The sequence below is a fragment of the Cajanus cajan genome, chromosome 6 (assembly GCF_000230855.2).
Source record: "Cajanus cajan strain Asha chromosome 6, NIPB_CcT2T_4, whole genome shotgun sequence".
Taxonomy (NCBI): Eukaryota; Viridiplantae; Streptophyta; class Magnoliopsida; order Fabales; family Fabaceae; genus Cajanus; species Cajanus cajan.
In genome coordinates, this window is record NC_138522.1 from 62,738,578 (window position 1) to 62,757,913 (window position 19,336).

A 19,336-nucleotide genomic window follows, 5' to 3' on the forward strand; every position below is an offset into this window, starting at 1 on the left:
AATTAATTTCGTTTGATCTTTTTTCTGATATTAAATTTATATATTTAAAATTTGAATCAATCTAAACTGAACCAATTATTTTATTTTATTTTTTATTTAATTAACAATTAATATATGTGCATTATTTTGATTATTTTGAAGACATTTTTGTGTTATAATATATAGATTTTTTTTTCAAATACTTAAAAAAATTAAAAAAAAACTATATTGCAATATATTGATTGTATCTTTACACATTATAGTGCATTTAAAATTCTAAAATGAATTAAGAAAAAAAATCAAAAGAAAATATATTATAAATTTATCAATTTGATTAATTTTTGATAATATATCAATTTGGTTAATATTAAAAAAAATTATTATGAAAAAAAAGGGTTTTTATTTTTCTTTTTTAAAAAAATCATTAAATATTTAATGGACCGAACTAACTCGACCAACATTAGATTGGTTACATTCGACTTAAATTAAAAAAATTATGAAATTCAAATTAATTACATTTAATTGATTTGGATTAAATTTTTATTCAAATTCAAATCAATCCGACCATGAAGGAAAATCCAAGAAGCATGAGATAGAGACAAGTGGGACATTATATTACAAATGGCAAGTGACTGAAAAAGGAAAAAAACGAATATACAAATACAAATGCATTCAATGAAAGCCACTTTAATCAACGGATATTATTCTGCTATTTTATAGCTCATGGCTTCTTGTGACATGTCAATCTCACGTTAACTTCTATGATGGTCGATAATTAAAAGCTAAACACCAAATATGTAGGGAAAGAGAGAGACGGAAAATGTGTATATAAATGATAAATACAAAACGAATTCAATGGGGTTGATTCCTTCTATGATTCCTGTTTATGGTCTTGATATTTCTTTGTCAGTTAGCTCATGCAAATGGACTGTATAACATTCGGTTGAGAAAGCTAAGCTTCTAGAATCAGTCCCTATAAAAAGCTCGTGAGAGAAGCTAAAAAACTTGCATGTTTCAACATCATGGCAGTGATAGAAGAAAAAGGCCCTGCAAATGGGAACCAAGATTACACTCAAGATGGGACAGTGGACCTTAAAGGTAGACCCGTTTTGAGATCAAAAACGGGAAAATGGAAAGCATGTTCCTTCATAGTAGGTAAATGAAGACTTTAGGACCTGTTTTTCTTTCTTATATATTGTTGTACGTAAATGAATTATTTGATATCACTTGTGAATATGGCATAAGCATGTGTTTGTAATTTATAGGGTATGAAGTGTTTGAGAGGATGGCTTTCTACGGGATACAATCAAACCTAGTGCTGTATCTAACAAGGAAGCTCCATGAGGGCACTGTGACAGCTTCAAACAACGTTAGCAACTGGGTTGGTGCAGTGTGGATGATGCCACTGGCAGGAGCTTTCATAGCTGATGCCTATCTTGGACGATATTGGACCTTTGTAATTTCATCAGGCATCTATGTTCTGGTATGAATTGTGAGGTTTATTTTCGCCATTTGAATATTACTCAGTGGTAAACAAGGGATGGAGTTGATAACAACCTTGGTAAACATTATGGTTTTCTATAAATTGTTGTTCAACTTACACTCAAAAACAATAATATATGAACACCTGTTGCCAATAAGTCGTTTTTGAATAGAATCAGACTTAATCCTCTTAAAGTCTCAGATCTGAGTCTTCTGCAAAGAAAAAAAAAATGATCAACTAAGATTTTAGGTAAAGATTAATTACTGTAGAAAAAAAAATAAGAGATACGAGGTAATACTAATGTTGTGGGTGAACGTAACAATTCACTGTATTTTTTATTGAATAAGAGATGACCTTTAAATAACCATTTTACAACGTACTGAACTAACAAGAAGATAATAAAATATCTTATCAAATCAAAACTTATCAAGAAACTATCTTATCTAATCTGAAACAAAATAACTCAAAAGATAAATCAAATAATTCCAGATAACTTAAATCGGATATCTCGGATATCTCGGAATCTCTAAAAATTTAAGATTTTCCAACAATTACTTCACATCAATAACATGGCAAAAGGTGTTCATATATCATTATTGTGGCTTAACTAAATTGTTATTATGTATACCTATCCCTTGTAGTTATAAACGGGACATGCACATGTTTTCTTTGGCCATAGGGAATGGCTCTGTTGACTCTAGCAGTTTCATTACAAGCCCTGAGACCTCCACCATGTGTTGATGATCACAATTGCCCGCATGCATCGTCACTGCAATATGGTATTTTCTTCTTAGGCCTTTACATCATTGCAGCAGGCACAGGGGGAACCAAACCCAACATTTCCACCATGGGAGCGGATCAATTTGATGATTTTGAGCCCAAAGAGAGATCACATAAGCTTTCCTTCTTCAATTGGTGGTTTTTTAGCATTTTCTTTGGTACCCTTTTCGCCAACACCTTTTTGATCTACATACAAGACTATGTGGGTTGGACCATTGGATATGGCCTTCCCACCCTTGGCCTTGCTTTTTCAGTATTGGTGTTTCTGGTAGGAACACCTTATTATAGGCACAAATTGCCCTCAGGTAGCCCTATAACAAGGATGCTTCAGGTCTTTGTTGCTGCTACAAGGAAGTGGAAGCTACATGTCTCAGATGATCCAAAAGAGCTACATGAGCTGAGCATTGAAGAGTATGCAAGTAATGGAAGAAACAGAATTGATAAGAGCTCTTCATTCAGGTTAAGTCCATTTACCTTTTACCCTTTTTCAATATCAACAATCTCTTTAATATTCTTTTTTAATACATTCTTTATTATAAGTCAAAATTTATTAGAAATCACAAATTTTATGAGTCTTACATCGTATTTAATATATCACGTATGATTTAATGATAAGACTTATCAAAATATGTGACTTTCATAAACAAGAGAGTTTCAAATAAAGTGTTGTTAACATTTCTCTTTACTATATTAGTCTTTCCGTAAACATGAATCATTTGCACACTTTTCCCCATTCTCTTCTTGCAGTTTTCTTGACAAAGCTGCTGTAAAGACAGGTCAAACATCACCATGGATGCTTTGTACAGTGACTCAAGTAGAGGAAACCAAGCAAATGACAAAACTGATTCCCATCATGCTTACAACCATTGTTCCAAGCACCTTGATAGTTCAAACAAGCACACTCTTTGTCAAACAAGGTGCCACCCTAGACAGAAGCATGGGACCTCATTTTAAAATTCCCCCAGCATGCCTTACAGCATTTGTAACCCTCTCCATGCTCATAACCATTGTCATGTATGACCGTCTTTTTGTTCCCGCAATTCGGCGCTACACAAAGAACCCAAGAGGAATCACAATGCTGCAGAGACTTGGCATTGGACTCGTGCTACATGTCACCATAATGGTCACTGCATGTTTTGCTGAAAGAAAGAGACTGAGTGTTGCAAGAGAGAAGGACCTTTTAGAGCAGAAAGATGCAATTCCCCTAACTATTTTCATCCTCCTCCCTCAGTATGCTTTGGCAGGGGTTGCGGATAACTTTGTGGAAGTTGCCAAGATGGAGTTATTCTATGATCAAGCACCAGAAGGAATGAAAAGTCTTGGAACATCATATTTCACAACCACTTTAGGTATTGCAAGTTTTCTCAGCACTTTTCTTCTGTCAACTGTTGCGGATATCACCAAGAGAAATGGTCACAAGGGTTGGGTTTTGGATAATCTAAACGTCTCTCACTTGGATTATTATTATGCTTTCATGGCCATACTAAGCTTTCTCAACTTCCTCTGCTTTTTGGTTGCTGCCAAGTTCTTTGTGTATAATGTTGATGTAACACAAAACAGATTGGGTTTGGAGGTTAACCCCCCTTCGTCACAGCCACAGGACAAGACTGGAATAAGCCCAAGCACCCCACAAGCAGATGCCAAATCTTAGGGAAAACACCACCTCTTCTCCTCCTATTAGTCATTTCAAAGTTAATAAGATTATCTACCATTCCTATGTTCATCTCAGAATAATACTTAAAATTATTGCAAACATGTAAATCAGCGTGATGCGTGGATTAAAAATAAATTATTTCAATTTAAAAATATATTATTTTATTAGTTAATATATATATAAGTTTTAAATATAACTTTCTTATTATGCAATATGAATTTATTATTGTTTTTCTTACACCAAATAAATTTATTATTGTTAGTAACGAAGTTTGAGATAATACATGAAGCTCTATGATCTAAAATTTAGTGCAACTTTTGTATAAAAAAAAAATAGTATTACAAATTATTTTGGTATTTATGTTTATATAATATTTATATCAATATTAATGATCTATCATTAATATCTTTAAAATTTAATTAAAATAAATATTAAAACATTTACCCTTTAATACTAAAATTGCAATATGTGATAATAATAATATCTCTTTAAGTCCATTACTTTTGTAGAAGAAAAAAAATACATTACTCTTTTTTCTTGAAGTGAATTCATTTGTAAACACATCTATATTTATTTAATTAAGAGTAAGAAATTAAAAAATAAAAAAATTAAGAGTAAGAAAATGTTAATTCAATATATTATCTAAAAATCAAAAAAATCATATTTGAATAAATGAGTTCATTTAACTCTCTAATATTTACATGGTGTATGATTTTACATTTAATCTTATTTTACATTTTACTATTACTATAACATATATATATATATATATATATATATATAATTTCTTTATCAATTAATTATGCGTCTGCAAAAACAAAAATTATCATTTGCAAATCAAATTTAAATATATATTACATGTTGTCATATTTTAGCAAATACATATACAAAAAAGTTGTAATACAACTTTATTTAAATTTTTAAATACTTTATTTGACTATTTCACTCAAATAATAGATTATTATATGCCTCATTTTTTTAATATTTATTGAAATGTTCAAATTAAACCAAAAATTAAAATGAAATGGATAAAATGAAAAAAAATCATATAAATTAAATTCCTAAAAAGGCTAAAATACTCTATTATAATTCTAAACAAAATATAATTTGAAATTATTTTATTATTTTGTAATATATGAATAATATTGGCAATGAAATATTTCATAATTTAATTTTAAATTTCATTATTTTTATTTTGTTAGATTCAAATTCAAAAACATAAGAATCTGGTGAGTAAAATCTTTTAAAGAAGTTCATGCTTAAAGGTGATATATCCAAATAAATATTTAATCAATATTTTCTATAACTAATTATAAAACAATTTATTTTAATACTTTATTAAATTGATAATAAAAAAATATACATAGATTTGTTATATGAAACTCTTTATCTAAAATCTAATTTAATAGATTAAGTCTTTGTTGTTATCTCTTTTATTACTTTTTATAAAGTAAAAATGGAAAATATAAATATAATTTAATTTAAATATTATTAAATATTAATTCTTATGTTATGTCATATTACGGTAACAATAATTTTAACATGAGTAAATAGTAACTTCTCTAAAAGTGGTGAGCTTTGTCGTATTAGGTTCAGAAAGTAAGAAATAAATTTCTAAATTTAACTTTGTTATCATTTTAGTCATGAATATATATCAATATTATTATTTTAGTTATATATTTTATTTAATTTTAAATTATCAATTTACACTTTTAGATAACAAGTTGTTAATTTCAATAATATTATAATATTGGACTCGATCTCTCTAAGTAAAGTCTTGTTTCAAGTCCTTGTGGATGAAATAAATGTGATTAGAAGGAGGACAAACTAAAAGTATTTAGACAAAATTTTTGACAAAAATTAATCATCAATTAAATTAATAGATATTTTATACAAATAACATAACTATAAAAAAAAATATAAAAAAACTACTTATTTGACATTTTCCTAACTTCATGTATTAACATGATGTTTTCTAAATTCAATGACCAAACTCGGTATTTCCGTATCTTATATGTCAATATGAATGAATATTTAATGATTATACAGGAATTGCAAGTTTTACAAAATAGGAACATTAAATTTATAAAACTAAAAATTAGGAGAGCAAAATTATAAAATAAATACTGGGTCTGCCTGAAAACATTTCTCTAAAAATAATTATAGGAGAAAGAAATAGGGGAAAAAAAAAAAAAAATATATATATATATATATGTATGTATATATATTAAAATAAACTAATGCATTAGTTAAATTAAACTGTTAAAAATAAATTTTATTAAAATTAATAACAAAGAACTTTTATAAATTAGCTTATAATAAGTTAATTTTAACTTATAAGAAATTATTTTTTTCCTTCTTATTTTTCTCTTTTAAAAATATTTCATAAAAAAAATTTATCATATCAAACGACTACAATTATGTGACCTAAGATACAATCAGCACTATAATTATATATTGTGACCTAAGATACAATCAGCACTTTCTTAGCCTTTGACGCCATGTACATGGATGTATCCATTTTGAATAAATACTTACGGAAATAACAATCAACAATTTTTTATTTCAACCTCTAACTCTTTATCTCATACATACATACATATATATATATAATCAGTTAAAAAATAATAAAGTGAATGAAAATTATAAGTGAGAAATATAATAAAATTAAAGGCATTTGATTTAAGAAAATGAAAAATAAAATAATGACTAATTTTTATTGGAGAAGTTAGTTGTCTAATTTTAATAACATAATTTGAAGAAAAAATCAGCGGATCTTTTTTGTTGGCTTATGACTCATAACTTTGTGGGACGTCAATCTCAGTCAATAATTTAAAGGTAGAATGTGCAAATGTATAAGTATAATATAAAATGAATATTGAGAGGACGGACAATGCATCAATAAATGGTAAAAAGGAGAAAACAAAATGAGGCGTTTTTTATTAGATTTCTTTGTTAGTTAGCTAATGCAATTGGACAATTATATAAGCCGAGGAAACCTAAATTCTACAATCTGATGCCCCGTTGTCATTGTTCATGAAAAACTAAAAACATCACATGACATGATTCTACAGGATCATGCCAAGGTAGAAGAAATAGGCCTTGGAAGTGGAAGAGAAGATTATACCCAAGATGCATATGGCACAGTGGATCTCAGACGTATACACTCATTTTAAGATCAAATACTGGAAGATGAAGAGCTAGCTTGTTCCTTCATTATTATAGGTAAATGCATGCAACCATTATGCCATTTTGAAATTAATTTGCTTTAAACTCGGCCATATATTATTTTACTCTTCATAATATCGTTTTTGAGGATTATCACTGTGAGTTGAGAACAATTTATATTAATAAAATTTCATTAAAAATTAATATTATATGTCACATTATATATAATCATCTCTATCTTTTATTTATCTTATTAATCTTTTCCATATACAGGTATTTTAAAAAAAAATTCACAACAAAATCAAAGAGACAATTTTTTTGTCGTCTCAAGATTAATGCTAAAAATACATTTTTTTCCCATTTAATGAGTTTTTAAATATTTGCTATCAAAGTAAATATTTGACAACTTACTGTGTAAAGAAGTGAGTGTGACTTTTGAACATGGTACATGCACGTGGTACGTGTATCTAACAAAGAAGTTACGTTAGGTTTGAGATATTATGGTGCTGCATCAAACCTAAATATTTATAAGATACAGCATATATATTTTGGTATAGGTACTAAGAATGCTTGTATATTTGATAGTGTTAAGCGGTGATGTATACAGAAACGTAAAAGAAAGGCTTAGAAGTCTTGTATCATGATTAATGACTTAGAGCTACTGAAAAATTGAAGCGAATACCGTATATATAGGAAAATGTCATGATAATTATGGAATATAAAGTGGTACAAGGTTGTAGAAATTGTCACCAACATGGTTAGACTGTGGAGCAATACTATAAACAAGACTTATGTTGTTAGAATTCAAGTTTGAACAGAATTGACATGTAATAGAATTAGGTAATTCGTTGAATAATCCATAACTGAGATAGATTCATCAATCTAATATTTTAAAATTTCGATTTAAAATGAGGCATTAAATGTATTTGTATAGTTTGCTCGCTATATTTAACCCTACTATATATATGATGGTGTTAGTGTATGTTACCAACATATTTGCTGCAAACTATCGGATATATTTGCTGCAAGGTTTTTGTACCTCGTATTGGTTCATTTTCACTTTCTACACCACGTTGATTTTGGATTTTTGGTCATCAACATTATTTAGTGTTGCCCCAGTTCTAGGTTGCGTTTAAGTTTAACATTTCCTACAGTAATCATGTTCTTAGATTGTATTGGAAAAATAAAACCATAAAAAAAAATAACAAAAAAAAATTATTAAAAAAATCATAAATTTATTTAATGTAGTTCAATCTCTTTAATGTCCACATATGTTAAATGTTTATTATTTCAAACGAAACTTGAAAAATATTTCTACATTATTTTTTATGAGAATAAATTTTCCTTACAAGTTTTATGAAAAAATTAGATAAATTGTTCTTAGAAATTTTCAATGAAACTTTAGATACCTTTCTTACATGTGATCACTACTTATTTAAAGTAGTGACCCTTATACAAGTTGAGATGATTCTTCATATTTCAAAAACTTTCATTTATTGATATCGCATGTTAATATTATGAAGGAAATAAATCTCTTACATAAAGATAATATTTAAATTCTAATAATATCTTAAACATATATAAGATAATATATTTTTAAATCTAAACAAAAAATTTGAGTTGTTTATCCAACTATTCTTTTCACAATTAAAATTTTTAAATTTCACCCTCAACTCTCATTTTCATGAATGTTCATTAGAGCCATCTTAAATCATGTTTCTACTAAGCAAACTTTTTAATGTTTCTTGTCTTTACTCTCTAAGTATTGAATGGACTTGTATTCTAAACCCTAAACTTGAACACACTATTAACTTCTAAGTTGCTAAGAAAACTTTCAACACAAAGATAACACAATACATCATTAGTTTCATCAAGCTTCAACATTTGTGTCATTCAGCCACTAGCTCTAATATCATTGTTGGAAACCAAAACATATTTTCTTATGCACAATGATAAGAGAACGCACAAAAAAAAACACCATAAAAATAGAAAAATGTCACATAATTTATTTAACGTGTCTTAGTTCCTTGTGGCTACGTCTACAAAATGTCCATTATCTCAAACTACATTACAAGTTTTTTGACTAAACTTCAAAAACTCACCCTACAAGCTTTCTAACAAAACTTAAAAAACTTACCAAGTTTTCTAGTGAAAATTGAGAAACTCTCTTCACAAGTTTCTTAGTAATAAAGCTCCATAAACTTTTGTTGCATATGATCTCTCTCATTTAGGGTGATGATTAACTCCTTTCACAGATAAATAAAATATGTGTGTGTATATATATATATATATATATATATATATATATATATATATATATATATATATATATATATATATTGATCTTAACAATTTATTGATCTTACATCCTAAAATTATAAAAATAAATAAATAAATAAGTATAAAAAAATAACTAGTATTTCAGTATCGTAATGCACAGATAAAATATTTATTATATATAACTAAAATTTAAATTGTATATAAATAAATACTATATTTGAATATATAAAATTATATTTTAAATGAGGAGGGTTCAACTGACACTACTATAACATTTATCAATTATTACATTACTCAATAATTTTACATTAAATGTGAATTTTGTCGATACAAACATTGAATTATAATTTCGTATCACCTTGTATAGTTATATGTTTATATCAAATTTTGTTAAAATTGAACAATAAGTTGAAGGTAATCAAAGTGTTCATATTTTAATATATTTTGAAATGTATATATTACTTCAATTTTGTTCTATAAAAATGGGATATCAAATCATTTTAAATTAATATAGAATTATATATATATGATCTAGGAGTAAGAAACTTTTAATCTAAAGGTAAGTTTTAACAAATTTATATTTAATTAAAAGTTATTGAGTAGTGTAATAATTAATTAGTAAAAGTTATAATGATATATTTGAAATCTCCTCATTTTAGATTTATGATAAATAATTTATATTGTAGTATAAAATGATTTTTATTTATAAATAATTTACTTTAAAAATATTAAAATTTAGCTCAAATAATTATAATAAACAAAACCTATTAAATATGAAATTGAAAGAATTTCTAAAAAAATTACTTTTAAAACACTTCCACCTAAAATAGTCATTGTATTTTATATATAAGAATTATAAATTAAAAAATCTCCAAAATAAAGATAATATTTTAATAATGAGATAATAATTTTAAAAAATAAATAAATATCTTAGATATTTTGATTAATAAATTTGAATTGGTTACAAACCGTTCTCAAGCAGCAAATCATAGTCTTCAGTTATATTGCTCAGCGAATTTTTTTATAACAACCTTAAAGTACATAAATATTAAAATATGTTTTGTCTGTCATCTCAGGTTTATTTTATTTTAATAGTGCTTTCATGTATAAAAGTAAGTGGATAAAAACGAGTGTGTGAATAATTTTTGAATAGTTATATATACTATATATAGGATATCATTTTTTATTTTCACATTTTTTTAAATATTTATAGCACTTTATAATAAATTATTTTTTTCATCTATTAAGGGTAAAACAGAAAAAAATATATATGTATAAAAAAATTAATTGTTCACTTTATCAAAAATAAATATCAACTTATTTTGTAATCTTGTTTGTCTCTATTTTTGTTTAAAATTATTTTATTTTTTTTAATTATCCATTATTTCATTTGATTTATATATTATAATTTCTATTATTTTTATTTTATATTACTTTTAAACAAAATTTAAAGAGATAGACCTCATTAGTAGTTATAAGGGTAATTTTTTTATAAAAAAAATTATAGAGAAAAATAAGGAATAGTTTAAATAATAATTTTAAAGATAAAATTGTTCAAGAAAATGTAAATGTGAACATCAATATCAAATGAGATAATTTACATTATTAATCGATACCTATATATAAAACGATTCTATGTTTTCATGTATATAATTTTTGAATTATTTTAATCTTAAATTTTTAAATAATAAAAAATAAAATAAAAATTAACTATTTTTCTAAATTTAAAATCTTAAAGTTTAAAGACTAAATATAATACTAATTAATTTAATAATTCTTAAATACCTTTAAATAAATATAAAAATATGAAATATCTCGTCCTCCTAATAATAATAATAATAATAATAATTACTTAGAAAACTATAAACCTAAAGCGTCTGTGTGTGTGGACACAAGTATATATATCTTTGTAAAGAAGATGCTTTCGGCAGTATTTTGTTTCTTTTGTGCGTAAAGAATATGCTTTCGGCAGTATTTTTTTTTTTTTAGTGCAAGTTCTAGTTAGCTTGTTTTAGCACCAAATAATGATAACAGTTCTTTAATGTTACAAGCAAGTGTCTTTCTCTTTCTTTTTATCACCCAGCAAAAAACAAATACACTTCTACTTGTGAAGTGTATACATAGTTCGCAAACATGGTTTCTAATGCCAAAAAATACTAACTGGGAAAATGGCTCTGCCATTAAGGGCCAAACAAAAATGTATCAAAGAATTTTTTTTTAGAATTTTGAACTTGAATTTTTTTCAATATACCCCTTCACGTGTCATACTATTGGAATGGATAAATGGTGTGGATGACATCTAGGATAAGTGGTCATTTTTAAGGATTTAAGATAATTTTGATATCATCTTAGAATAATAGATTTGAGTCTAATTCAATCATACAAAACTGACTTATAAGAGAATGATTACTCTCCACTTATATACTATTTAATTGTCTAATTTTTAGTTGACTTAAAACTTGTATTTTTTTTAATAAATTTATAGAGATATCTTCTACTTTTTAGCTCCTTATATATTCTTTCCCTAGGACTTAGCATTTTCTAATGTTTATTGTATTTAATTTTGGAAAAATTTAGCAGAGTATATTGATTAGTAGAGAGGGAGAGTGTGTTGGTGGAGGGAGAGACAAGGGCACGTTTAGATAAGTTTTTCTCATAAATATTTTTAGGAAAGGAAAGTAAAATGAAAAGTGAAATTATTTTTTATAAGTAATAATTAAAATTAACTTATACATAAGTTAAAAATATGTTTTGTAAAAATTTTAGAGAATTTATCTAAATTTATTTATGCATAAATTAATTTTAATTTTTAAAAAAGTTTGTTTTAACTTTTTCTTCTTAATATATTCTTTACAATTGTTTATGAAAAAGTTTTTTAAACAAGAGCACATCAACATTCATTACAAAAATGGTGTGGGTGACCAGTAAGACGGCATAAACCATTTTCAATTTTAGGGTCATTTTCTTTGTGTTTTAAGAAGAAATTCGTTTAAAATAAAATAAAAAGATAAGATAATGAAACTTGTTAATAAACTCTAGGACTTCTTTCAGTTCTTTGCAATATTAAAACTGGTGTCATTATCTGATATAGTAAGTAAAGACAATTGTTCACATGTGATTGGACAACGTCAAAGGAAATATTAAAACAATTTACTTAAAACATATAACAAAGGAAAAATCATTATAATTTTCTTACTTTAGTTTCAAAATCGAGTTTATAATAGGAGTGAATCACAATTTTGTTACTTGGAAGTGTGAAGTTTTGATAAGTTAGTCCTGAGAATTGAAAGTGTAAATTTGAAAGTGATCGCGTAATTACGTGACTTTTACAAAATTTTATATTTAAGATTTAATTTTAATAATTATTTTAGGTGTTCAATAAAATTAAAGTTTTCACTCATTATTAGTGCATTTATTGTATTTGATAGTTTAAATTTTATAAATTTGATTTAAACAGATGTTATAAAATATGATTGTTTTTGTTTTAATTCTTCCAATTTTAGATGCTTTTCATTTTAATTATCTTAATTTTAATTGTTTTTATTTTCGTTCCTCAACTTTTAGTTATTTTCATTTTTAGTCTTCTCAAAATTTAGTCCTATAATTTCTTGACTTGTTTTTTTATTTTAGTTCCTATAATTTTTTGTTTTTCTCAATTATATTTGAGGACTAATCAAACGATAATAGCCAAAATGAAAAAGAATATATATATATATATATATATATATATATATATATATATATGTGGACTAAATTAAAAAATAATAATAAAAAGTACTAAAAAGCAAAAACTCTTTATTTTATAAGAATGAAATAAACTCTTTAAGCCAAAAGAATAACAAAAACACAAATTCAAAAAATATACGTATTATTAATTTTTCATTTTAGTATTGAATGTTTCATTGTAGTTTCATTATGGTCCTTCAATGTTCCTATTTGAATTTTCTTTAAGTATCTATTTTAGTTTCTAAATTTTTATTTTGGTCTTATTGACGTGGATACAAGAAAAAGAAAAATCAGTAAAAACTTTGCATTTTGATCCTCAAAGTATGAAAATTAAAAATTAAAAAGAAAAAAAAAAGTCCACAAAAGTGTAAAATGTTACTTATTTTAATTAAAAAAAGTGTGAATTACATGATAATATTAACATATGTTTAGATATTAAAATGAAAACAAGTAATTGAGTTTAGAAACTATAACTTTCAAGGTATTTTATATTTTCTTAATTTCAAGAATTAAAGTACTCATTAATCCAAATGGTATCATTTTGATTTCTGAAAGTTTTATTGTAATCTCTAATGTCACCTGTGAGCCAACATTATAAGGCATTTAGTATATGTTTGTTTTATTGGTAACACATTTCTAAGTAACTAAATAAAAAAAAAAAATACGTGAAAGGAAGCTTTCAAATTCATTTCCGTTTGACCTCTTCAAACTTAAATCTAAAGACACTCTTATCATTTAACTTCATCATTCCTTAACATCGCTAATGTAATATCCACTAACTTAGTCGATAGAATGCATATCAGGAACTAATTTACAATTTTGATTAGGATTAACTAGTTAATGCTCAGAATTTCATGCACCAAAATGATCAAGACCTCCGAAAGGAAGAATGAAGCATGGAATAGAGACACGTGGAGCAAGCATTGCAAAAGACTGGTGACTGAAAAGGGAATAAAGTATACATACGTTCAGTGTCAGTGAAAGCCATTTTAATTAACAGAAATTTTTCTGCTAATTTATAGCTCATGACTTTTGTGACATGTCGATCTCACGTTAACTTCAAATATCTAGCTATCAATACCTAAATCGATAATTAAAAAGTAAAACACCAAATTCGTAAGGAAAGAAGAAGAGGGTATTAGAGATATAGGATAAAAATGTGTACATAAATGACAACAAGTACAGAACGAGAAATACGGTTGATTCCTTCTCCGATTCCTTCTTTATATGGCCTTGAGATTTCTTTGTTAGTTAGCTCATGCAAATGGACAATGTATAACATTCGGTTGAGAAGGCTAAGCTTCTAGAATCAGTCCCTATAAAAAGCTCGTGAGAGAAGCTAAAAAACTTGCATGTTTCAACATCATGGCAGTGATAGAAGAAAAAGGCCCTGCAAATGGGAACCAAGATTACACTCAAGATGGGACAGTGGACCTTAAAGGTAGACCCGTTTTGAGATCAAAAACGGGAAAATGGAAAGCATGTTCCTTCATAGTAGGTAAATGAAGCCTTCACTGGCCTTACCCTTCCTCTCTTTTGTTTTCCTTCTTATTTTTAACGTACAGTATAATAAATTGTTATTGTCAGTTATGAATATGGATATGCATGTGTTTATGACTTATAGGGTATGAAGTTTTTGAGAGGATGGCTTTCTACGGGATAGCATCAAACCTAGTTATATATCTAACAAATAAGCTCCATGAGGGTACTGTGACATCCTCGAACAACGTTAGCAACTGGGTTGGTGCAGTGTGGATGATGCCACTGGCAGGAGCTTACATAGCCGATGCCTATCTTGGACGATATTGGACCTTTGTAATTTCATCATGCATTTATGTTTTGGTATGAAATGATATTTTTTTTTCACCATTTGTATGTTACTTGATAACAATCTTGGATAAAGGTTGTGGTTTTTATAAATATTGTTCAATTATATTCAGGCTTAACTAAATTGCTACTTGTTTTCTTCTGCTATAGGGAATGTGTCTGTTGACTCTAGCAGTTTCACTGCAAGCACTGAGGCCACTACCATGTGTTGATGATCTCAATTGCCCGCGAGCACCGTCACTACAATATGGTATTTTCTTCTTGGCGCTTTATATCATTGCAATAGGCACAGGGGGGACCAAACCCAACATTTCCACCATGGGAGCTGATCAATTTGATGAGTTTGAGCCCAAAGAGAGATCACATAAGCTTTCATTTTTCAATTGGTGGTTTTTTAGTATATATTTTGGTACCCTTTTCGCCAACACTGTCTTAATTTACATACAAGACAATGTCGGTTGGACTATTGGGTATGCCCTTCCCACCCTTGGCCTTGCTGTTTCAGTATTGGTGTTTTTGGTAGGAACACCATATTATAGGCACAAATTGCCCTCTGGTAGCCCATTAACAAGGATGCTTCAGGTCTTTGTTGCTGCTACAAGGAAGTGGAAGCTACATGTCCCAGAGGATCCAAAAGAGCTACATGAGCTGAGCATTGAAGAGTATGCGAGAAATGGGAGAAACCGAATTGATCAGAGCTCTTCATTGAGGTTGAACCCATTTACCTTTTTCCCTTTTTCAAAATCGATGATCTCTTTAATACTCTCTTCTAACATGTTCTTTATCAAAAATCACAAATATTATGAGGCTAGCATCTTATTTAAAGAGTATGAACAAGAGAGTATCAGATAGTGTTATTACATTTCTCTTTAATATATTAGTCTTTCCATCTACATGAATCATTTGCACACTTCTCCCCATTCTCTTCTTGCAGTTTCCTTGACAAAGCTGCTATAAAGACAGCCCAAACATCACCATGGAAGCTTTGTACAGTGACTCAAGTAGAGGAAACCAAGCAAATGGCAAAACTGATTCCTATTTTGCTTACAACGATTACTCCAAGCACCATGGCAGTTCAAGCGGGCACACTCTTTATCAAACAAGGCACCACGCTAGACAGGAGCATGGGACCCCATTTTAAAATCCCCTCAGCAGGGCTTGCAGCATTTGTAACCATCTTCATGCTCATAACCATTGTTGTCTACGACCGTCTTTTTGTTCCTGCAATACGCCGCTACACAAAGAACCCGAGAGGAATCACGATGCTGCAGAGATTTGGCATTGGACTTGTGTTACATGTCATCATAATGATAACTGCAGTCTTAGCTGAAAGAAGGAGACTCAGTGTTGCAAGAGAGAACCACCTTTTTGGCCCACATGATACAATTCCTCTAACTATTTTCATCCTTCTCCCTCAGTATGCTTTGGCAGGGGTTGCTGATAACTTTGTGGAAGTTGCCAAGATGGAGATATTCTATGATCAGGCACCAGATGGCATGAAAAGTCTAGGAACATCATATTTCACAACTAGCATGGGTGTTGGAAGTTTCCTCAGTAGTATTATTTTGTCAACTGTTGCGGATATCACCAAGAGAAATGGTCACAAGGGTTGGATTTTGGATAATCTAAACGTCTCCCGTTTAGATTATTATTATGCATTCATGGCCGTACTAAGCTTTCTCAACTTCCTCTGCTTTTTGGTTGCTTCCAAGTTGTTTGTCTATAATGTTAATGATGTAAAACAAAACAGATCGAGCTTGGAGATTAACCATGTTTCATCACAGTCACAGAACAATACTGGTGTAAGCAGAAGCACACTGCAACCAGATGGCAAATCCTAGGAAAACACCTCATATTCTTATCCGATTAGCCTTTTTAGGAATATATAGTGTGCTTTTGATGTAGATGTATCCTACTGGGATGCTTTCTTAGCCTAGTCCTTGCCTTGCTACTTAAGATCTTGGTTAAAGTGAAAAATAGTGTATTTTGCTTGTTTAAGAACATAAACGAAATCATGGGCAGTTTTCTTGCAACTGTGCTGAGAAAATTTCCAATTTCAAATTTTCCACCCATGTATTTTCTTGCATGCAAATATTGAGAAAATGTAGTTTTTTATCGGTTACTTATAAGTACATCTAAAAAACCTTCAACCAGTGTGCAGCATTTTATAAGTACTTATTGCCCCAAAGTGTCTTCCCCATACAACTCTGGAGGGGTTAACAAAAAGGTTCTTCTTGGTGTTATCATACCAGTTTCTTGCTTATTTATTGGGATGATTGGTGTTGGAATCCTATTATGCCACCGGCACACAAAAAGAAGCCTTGATGAAGAGTCCAAAAGCATTGAAAAAGTGATCGGTCTATGTTGAGAATCTGAATCAGCATCTATTATTTGAGTTTATTTCATATTAATGGAGCATTATTAGAATTCCTATGTTTATGATTTTTTAATTATAGGAATTATAGGTGCTGTTACACTTTTATGAGTATTTATATTTGTCATTTAATTTTATGTTTATGAGCAAAATTTGTATCAACTTTCAATTATGTATTTAAAAGGTTACAAGTATGAATAAGATATATGAGTTTAAGCCTTCTAATTCTTCTTGAATTCCAACAAGTGGTATCAAGAGCTTGGCTGTGAGGAAAAGTTTATTGAGCGCTAAACACATTGAGGTTGAGTGCAAACACAAAATTGAGTGATTTATTGTTTAAACAATTTTTGGTGCAAGGATGTCTACTTCCACCAATTCACCTGCAATTCCAATGTTTAATGGTGAAAATTATCATATTTGGGCCGTCAAGATGAAATTTGTTTTAAGATCTCAAGGCTTATGGAATGTTGTAATTTCTGAAGCTGATCCACCACCATTGAGAGAAAATCCAACCATTGCACAAATCAAAGCTTATGAGGAGGAGAAGCTGAAGAAAGATAAAGCCATCACTTGTCTACATGCAGGACTTGCAGATCATATTTTTACTAAAATCATGGATTTGGAAACACCTAAACAGGTGTGGGACAAGATTCAAGATGAATTTGAAGGTAGTAGCAGAGTCAAATCTGTTAGACTTCTCACATTGAAGAGAGAATTTGAATTGATGAAAATGAAGGAAAATGAATCTGTCAAAGATTATTCTGGCAGGTTAATGGATGTTGTGAACTAAATGCGACTTCTTGGTGAAACATCATTTATAGATCAAAAGGTTGTCGAGAAAATCATGGTTTCGGTGCCTGAAAGATTTGAAGCCAAGATTTCTGCAATTGAAGAGTCTTGTGATTTGCAAACTCTCACAATTACTGAATTGACCAGCAAACTTCACGCACAAGAGCAAAGAGTTTCCATTAGAAGTGATGAAGCTGTTGAAGGTGCCTTTCGAGCAAAGCACAATGGAAGGAATTTTGGAAAGTCACGAACTTTCAATAAGAACAAAGGAAAAGATGAAGGTTCTTCGAGAAAAGAAAATTTTTTGCCTTGTCTTCATTGTCAAAGAACCAACCATTCTAAAGAAGATTGTTGGTTTAAAGATAAACCACTTTTTCACTGTAATTTTTGCAATAAAAATAGTCACAGTGAAAAGTATTGCAGATTAAAGAAGAATCAGCCTGAAGAAAAACAGGCAAATGTGGTTGAAGAAAAAAATGATGATGAAGATGAGTATTTATTTATGGCATCTCAAGAATTCAATTCACATGAATTGAATACTTGGCTCATTGACAGTGGTTGCACTAGTCACATGACTAAATATTTATCATTTTTTACCTCCATTGACAAATCAATTAAGCCAAAAGTCAAGATGGGAAATGGTGAAATTGTACAAGCCAATGGAAAAGGTACAATTTCTATTGCAACCAAGAAAGGTATGATAATTGTTAAAGATGTTCTCTACATTCCAAAATTGGATCAAAATGTTCTTAGTGTTCCACAAATGCTAAGGAATGGTTATGGAGTCTTTTTTAAAGAGAATTATTGTTTTATCATGGATGAACATGGTTTAGAGATTGCAAAGATTGAGATGACCAAAAACGGTTTTTATTTGAAATTTGATTTGATTGAAGATCATGATTTTATTGCTAAAATTGATAAGAGTAATGTTTGGCATGAAAGATTTGGTCACACTTTTAAGCAAGATGTATTTGATATGACAAATTCCAATAAATGGTATTCAAAGACAGGAAGAGTTAGATTGAATAACAGAAGATCAATTGGCAGACATCTTCACAAAGGCACTTCCAAAAGGAAAGTTTGAGAACTTGAGAGGGAAACTTCGAGTTAATAGCTACTGATTCAAGGAGGAGTGTTGAGAATCTGAATCAGCATCTATTATTTGAGTTTATTTCATATTAATGGAGCATTATTAGAATTCCTACGTTTATGATTTTTTAATTATAGGAATTATAGGTGCTGTTACACTTTTATGAGTATTTATATTTGTCATTTA

The 19,336-nt window shown here is 28.6% G+C and overlaps 2 protein-coding genes across 2 annotated transcripts; both read left to right on the forward strand.

Moving 5' to 3' along the window:
• The first annotated feature begins 938 nt into the window (after positions 1–938).
• Positions 939–4,050, forward strand: LOC109804582 (protein NRT1/ PTR FAMILY 5.2-like). The gene is made up of 4 exons (XM_020366435.3): positions 939–1,134; positions 1,245–1,462; positions 2,142–2,701; positions 2,990–4,050. The coding sequence occupies exons 1-4, from the start codon at positions 1,002–1,004 to the stop codon at positions 3,891–3,893; spliced, it is 1,815 nt and encodes a 604-aa protein (XP_020222024.1). The 5' UTR covers positions 939–1,001; the 3' UTR covers positions 3,894–4,050.
• A 9,550-nt stretch (positions 4,051–13,600) lies between these two features.
• Positions 13,601–17,474, forward strand: LOC109803790 (protein NRT1/ PTR FAMILY 5.2). Its single transcript, XM_083059291.1, is given in 3 exon segments — positions 13,601–14,568; positions 14,695–15,607; positions 15,832–17,474. Coding segments are annotated over 3 exon segments (1,953 nt in total). The 5' UTR covers positions 13,601–14,435; the 3' UTR covers positions 16,739–17,474.
• The last annotated feature ends 1,862 nt before the right edge of the window (positions 17,475–19,336 follow it).